The sequence below is a fragment of the Aotus nancymaae genome, unplaced genomic scaffold, assembly GCF_030222135.1.
Source record: "Aotus nancymaae isolate 86718 unplaced genomic scaffold, 86718_ANA_hifiasm-v0.15.2.pri h1tg000040l, whole genome shotgun sequence".
NCBI lineage: Eukaryota > Metazoa > Chordata > Mammalia > Primates > Aotidae > Aotus > Aotus nancymaae.
Window position 1 is genome coordinate 1,945,409 of NW_026988454.1, and position 6,531 is coordinate 1,951,939.

Here is a 6,531-nt window from a genome sequence, read left to right on the forward strand (position 1 = left end):
TCCAGGCAGTTTGATGATCAGATGTGAGGCCCTTACACAGCAGAGTCACCAAGCTGCGGCCCTGATCATTCTTCAGTTCACGCAGTTCAAATCTGTGGGACAGTTGCCCTCTATCATTTTAGTAGGGCCTGAATGTAATCTTCTTGGTCTTTTATTTTAGTGATTGAAATATTCCCCGTGGACATATTACTCACTCAAAATGTCTTAAAGAATTGTTGTAATGGAAATTCTTTACTCTGATGTACACGTTACTGTGACAGAATAGCGGGGTGGGCAGTTAATCACCATTCCCAAATGTGGACAATATTGTGTTATTGTTATATTTCAAATCTGAAAATCAAATTTAATTTAAAACATAAATGACATAAGTCAAAAATAAGGACAGTTCTAAATACATATGACCCTTGAGCAATGTGGGGATTGGGGGTGCCAGCCTCCCACACGGTCAGAAATCCTTGAATAACTTTTGACTCTGCAAAACTTAATTGCTAATAGGCTACTGTTGACTAGAGTCTTGTCGATAACATAGTTGATTAACATATTTTGTATGTTATATGTATCATATATATTACACAGTATTCTTACAGTAAAGTAAGCTGAAGAAAATGTTATTAAGACAATTGTAAGGAAGAGAAAATATGCTTACGATTCTTAAGTATAGAAGTGGATCATCATGAAGGTCCCATCCTCATCACCATTTCCTTGAGCAGGCTGAGGAGGAGGAAGCGGGGATTGCTCTTGCTGTCTCAGGAGTGGCAGAGGCAGAGGAAAATCCTCGTATAAGTGGACCTCACAGTTCAAACCCATGGCGTTCAAGGGTCAGCTCTGTTAGGTTTTGCTTAATTGACCTTTTAAATCAACCAACTTATTTGAGACAGTAAATTTAGATAAGATATAATCATGCATTTGGAGATCAACTCTTTTGTTCAGGTGAACCCCAAAATACAGTTCTGAGACAGATAAGCTGACCTCAGTATTCTAGTACCCAAGCTTTACTATTTAATATTATAAATAGTTATAATTATTGTGTTCTGGGCAAGCTATGAGAAATCCCTTGTAAATTATAAGTTAAATTGTATTAGTTTTTATTTATTTATTTATTTATTTAGAGACAGAGTCTTGCTCTGTCGCCCAGGCTGGAGTGCACTGGCACGATCTCAGCTCACTGCAACCCCCACCTCCCGGGTTCTATTGATTCTCCTGCCTCAGCCTCCCAAGTAGTTGATATTACAGGTGTACGCCACCACGCCCAGCTGATGCTTGTATCTTTAGTAGAGATGAGGTTTCACTATGTTGCTCAGGCTGCTCTCTGACCTCAGATGATCCACCCACCTCAGCCTCCCAAAGTGCTGGGATTACAGACATGAGCCACCGCACTCAGCTACTATATTCTTTAATCACTTTTCAGTTACACCTGCTGCTCTGAAGTTAAATGTGGCCGTCTCTGGTGTGGTTTTCCTTGCTGGGAACTGCTGCTGGCTGCTTGGGTCAACTGAAGGGTACTGGTAATGGATTCTTTAACAGCCAGAGCACCAGTGAGGGCCAGCAACAGAGGCTGCTTTCACACGTTCTGTTCCAGGGCCAAGCCAATCTTTCTAACTTCTAATTTACATGGAGCTGAAGGTTTCAAGTAGCAGAAGTAGCTGGGCAGGGGACAAGCGATGCTGTCATTTGGGTGCTTTTATCAGAGTCTGGAGAGGGGGAGTCGGTCCGCAATGCTAACTCCTGGGGCGGCAGCCTGCCATGAAACCCCGGAGCTCAGAACCCCTCATAGGAGGATGCTTTGCTCTGGGGCTTCTGGGGAGGGAGGGAAGAGGCACTGCTCCTCCTTCCTGGCCTGGTGACGAGGTAGCAGATACTCAGAATGTACTTTTCTGCCTCTCAAGGGTCACACAGACTTACAGCTTTCCACATGTCCGAGCTTCTGGGCTGGGAGGACTTGGAGAATCCCAGTTCCTCGTCTGGTCAGACATGCACATCAATCTGATAAACTCTGACTTTTCTTGGCTTAAAAAGGCCCAAATTGCTACTAGTATGTGGGTGAGAGGTCACTTAATCCAATCACCCTGATCTACCAAAACTTTCCCTCTCAGCTTCAGTGTCAAAGTTGCCATCTGGCCTTGGATCGCACTCCTGGGTTGGAGTCTTATCTCCGCCCATTAGAGCGTGTGATGGCAGGTGCATAGCTACCTCACCTCTGTACGCCCGGTGGCCCAGCAGAATAGAGACAGTAGTGGAAGTTGGGAGCATTATTACAAGGCCACCAACCACTCTCATCCCCAAACTGTTCTTACCTCTGAAGCATCCTAAGAGGAGATAGGAGGGAGAGGACCCCACCAGCCCCAAAATTTTGCACATTGCCATCAGCACCATCACAGCTTTTGAACTGCGGGGGTCCAAACTCAGATGTCTCGGTGTCCAAGTGTTTGCTGATTTTTCTCCATAGCCTGCCTCTCTAGCTATGCCCCCCGGAAATGATATTTGATACTTCCCCCCGCAGTCCTCTCCTGCCTCACCCTCTCTTTCAGTCCTCCAGTTTCCATGGGACAGAACTGTGGACCTCCTGCTGCCACTGAAGTACCTCTTCCCACTCCCACCCAGAGATTCCAAAATCTGGAATAAAACACACGAGGCGGGGGGGTTCAATATCTCAGGACCTCACCTGTCAAGCCGATTAACAGCCTGAGCCCACGGACAGAGACAGACTGGCAGAGACGGAGGGAAGGTGCCTGGGAGCTGGGAGACTTGTTTCAAAGCTGTACTGGGGTGGTTTGGGAGGTGCTGGTAGAGATGACGGGGCCCAAACCTGTCACCCCAACCCAAGCTCTGGTGAGAAGTGTTTCTCACCACCTACCAGGTTTCCTTCACACTCCCCTGTAACCACAGCGCAGTTCTCTGGGGCGTCCAACAGTCAACAAGGGGATGTGTTGCTGCTGCCGTGGAGACCGGGGCGGCTGGGGGAGGGCGATGCTGTCCTGCTGTGACTGTTGGCACAGGGCACATTTGTGTTTACCCACATTCGAATGTGCTTTGGAGCTAACCTGGGGCCATAACCATCACTCACCTTATTTCCATCAGAAAAGCGGATCTGATGGAAAATACTTTGTGGAAATCTAAGCAGTTGATGATTATCCTTAAGGAAGCAGGGACTGCACATACAAAACGCTGACTTTTTGATCCATTGCTTTGCAACTGCTCAATTATTCGCTTATTAAACATTTGAAAGTTGTAGGATGTCTTCATGTGTCTACAGCTAGAATGTAAATTGACAGTGAAGATTTGTCTCATTAATCCTGAATCTCTGCTACGGTGATAAATATATTGCTTTGCTCACAGGAATTACTTAGTAAAGGGACTTAATGTCTAATATTTGCTATTTAATCATTATTATATAGCGGAAACTGAACTATTTTGCCTGTTCATAAATAATTAGGTTTTGAATTTGAAAGTGACTCCTCAAGGGTTGCCGTGAACACGTGTAGGATTCACTGAAGGTCTTTTCTCCCGTCTCAGCTCCAGCTCGCTTTTTTCTGTGAAGCAGGATGTGTGGGGCCGCAGAGCGGGATCTACTCGCGGTGCCTTTTCTGCTTTCTCGAAGGCGTGGAGAGGCCGTAAGGGACTTTCTCTTAAACGTGCAGGGCCTCCACCTAGGGCCCCGGAAGGCTGCCGGCTCCCCAGGGGCTGCTCTTGGCGTCTGAGGGACTAAATTAACCTCGGGCCACCGAGCGCCATCTGGGGGAGCCCCGGGACGCTTGGCGCGCGCTCCGCCCTCCGCTGTCCTGGCACTTGGTTTGCATTCAACAGTCGGTCGTGACACCAGCCGGGCACAGCCCGGGGCCTGGCAGGGCCGCGTCTTTAGCGAGCGCGCTGGGCACCTCCTCCTCCTGCCGGTCCGGCCCGCGTCTCGGCCGTGGGGACCCGGAGTGCGACTTGCCCGCAGTCGGACGGTGGGAGGAGGTTCCCGCAGGGTCCGGTCCCAGGAGCACCGAGTCGGGGGGAGCCCCCCGCCCCAGGAGGAGGGAAGGGTGGGAGCCTCTCGCTTGGAGTCACCGGGTTTGATCGCCGGGATGTGAAGAAGCCGGAGCGGCCGCAGCTGGACGCAGGTGGGTGTGGAGGGGGCGCCCGGCCTGCGGGGACCCGCTGCGCGCACGGTGGCTGAGCGCCCGCGTCTCCTTCTAGAGGCTGAGGATCCCGCGGCTCCGCTGCACCATGCCCTTCCCGCGCGTGCCGCCGCCGCCCGCCCTCGCCCCCGCCCCCGCCCCGGGGGCCCAAGCCGCGCTCCAGTTACCCCGGAGGCCCTGCGCCGCGGGGGACAAGAAGAAGAGGCCCCCGGAGCGGCCCGAGGGGCTCCTCTCCAGTTCCTGGCCCTCCGCCACGCTCAAGAGGCCGCCGGCCCGGCGCGGCCCGGGCTGGAACAGGATGCAGCCGCCGGCCCCTCCGGGCTTCTCCCCGCAGACCTCGCCCGGCCGCGCGCGGGCCCCGGCCACGTGCGCCACGCCCCGGACGACGGGCTCCGGTCACAGCCCGGCGAGGACCAGGACGACCTACGCGGCGACCTCGGCGGGGACGGGGACCACCGCCGCGGGGCCCTCCTCGGGGCCGGGGGTAGGGCCCGGCGCCGCCGCGCGCTTCTCGCTGAGCCTCACCCCCGAGGCCGTCCTGGTCATCCAGAGGCGTCACCTGGAGAAGCAGCTGCTGGCGCGGCCCCGCAGGCCCTTCCCCTCGCCCTCGACAGAACCCAGGCGCCTACTCGCCCCCTGTCCCCGGGCCAGGGAGGCGGACTCGCGGAGGAGCGGCGCCGCCAGCGACCCCGACACGCCCCCCGCCAGCCTCGGCCGCCGCGCGCCTCGGCCCCGCGCCCCGCTGCTGACCGGCGGCCTGCAGGTTCCCCAGCTGAGCCCGCGGCCGGGGTCCCTGCGCCCGATGCTCAAGGTGTCGCTGCTCAACGAGCGGCACAGGTACGACGACGTGGAGTACGAGGAGGAGGAGGCAGAGGCGCTGGACGAGGGCCTGGTGCGCAAGTGCACGGAGTGGCTGCGCGGCGTGGAGTCGGCGGCTGCCTCCCGGGACCGGGCGGGGGCCCTGGTCGCGCAGCCGCACCTGAGCACGCTGTGAGCGCGGCCGGCCTGCTGGGACGGGGCCTGCGGGGACGGGGCCTCCGGGGACGCGCCAGGCCTGATCCCATCCACCGGCTGCACGTGCCGCTCCGCCTGGGGGCAGTCGGGGGAGACCGCAGGCTCCTCGGGCCGCCAGCGCCCACCTCCAGGACACCCGTGAGCAAGCCAGCCCGCGTGCGGCGCTGCCAGACTCTCCCGACTGCCACGGTCCCCCTCCTGCCCTCGCCAGCCGGCAGCCCAGGCCTTTCTTGTCCACACCGGTGTTATCTACCCCAGAAGCCGCCTCTGCCCCACTCTGGCCTCCCCTTGGCGCCCCTGAGTCCTTGCAGTTCGTAGGGAATTAAGCAACTATGAAAATGTCTCTCGGCACCCCCCCAGCCCTAAGGTTGGTCTAAGTCCCAGAGACCCTCTGCCTGGAGGCGGGCCTTCCCCAGAGCTACATCGGCACCCCCTGTGGGTGTCACCACCGCCGGTGCTGGGCACCCTGGACAGTGCAGCCGGCGATGACCCAGGGTGGGTGGCCGCGACAGTGGCCTCCTGCTGCAGAGCTGGGGTGCGGTGCTACATTTGTGATTTTGTTTTCTCCCAAGTCAGAAAAGTATTGAGGGTATTAGAAATCCCTGAAACTCAGTGAACCGAATTTCCAGTCTCCAAAGCGGAAGGGTAGGCACCGCCAGAGCTGGTGAGCCCTGGTCAATGGGCGCTTCCATGGAAACCGCTCGGCCGATTACATTTTTCTGTGTATTATTTGAATAAAGAGTAAAACTCCTCTGCCATGTCGTAACCATACCCTTTCGCCACTAACTGGAGGCTGATTTCTACATATTTCTTCCGTGTATCTGAGTATATCTAACTCAAAGGATGAGAAGGAAATAAAATGGTATAATCAGATAAGGCTGGTTTTAGAAGAGTAATGTATTACCTCAATTTTTGACTGACTTTGTAAAAGCCAATAACTGGTTTAATGTTTATCTTGATAGACTTTAAATGTGTTAAGTCTTAATTGTGTTTTAAATTGAAGCCTTACATTTTAAAAAACAGATTTTGTATTGTTCTTCTGGAGATCTTTGCTCTAGTAACTCTCTCTCTCTCTCTCTCTCCCCCCCACCTCTCTCATTTCTAGGCACACATTTAGTTAGATGTGAAGCATTTAATTCATTGGGAGCTAGGTCAGCTGCCAGATGACCTGCAAAAACAACAACAAACCCACCCATTGAATAACTTCTTTGAATTTGGAGATAAGTTTTCTTTTACTTAAAATGAATATATTAATACTAGAAGGGCGAAACTAGCAATGCTTGCTGAAGCGGCTGTGCTGCTCTTGTTCCACTCCCACCCAGGTGACCTCTGAGTGCTGCGTCCTGGGCAGGATACTCGGTCTGAAGATGAGAGGGTGGGTCAAGAGTGCACTGAC

The 6,531-nt window shown here is 54.2% G+C and overlaps 1 protein-coding gene across 1 annotated transcript; it reads left to right on the forward strand.

The window, feature by feature from the left end:
* The first annotated feature begins 4,209 nt into the window (after positions 1 to 4,209).
* On the forward strand, positions 4,210 to 5,115 carry PRR18 (proline rich 18). Its single transcript, XM_021667835.2, has one exon. It carries the CDS (start codon positions 4,210 to 4,212, stop codon positions 5,113 to 5,115), a length of 906 nt encoding a protein of 301 aa, XP_021523510.2.
* Positions 5,116 to 6,531: the final 1,416 nt, after the last annotated feature.

Coding starts and splice junctions, on each gene's coding strand:
- PRR18 (XM_021667835.2), top strand. CDS start 4,210: ATGCCCTTCCCGCGCGTGCCGCCGCCGCCCGCCCTCGCCCCCGCCCCC.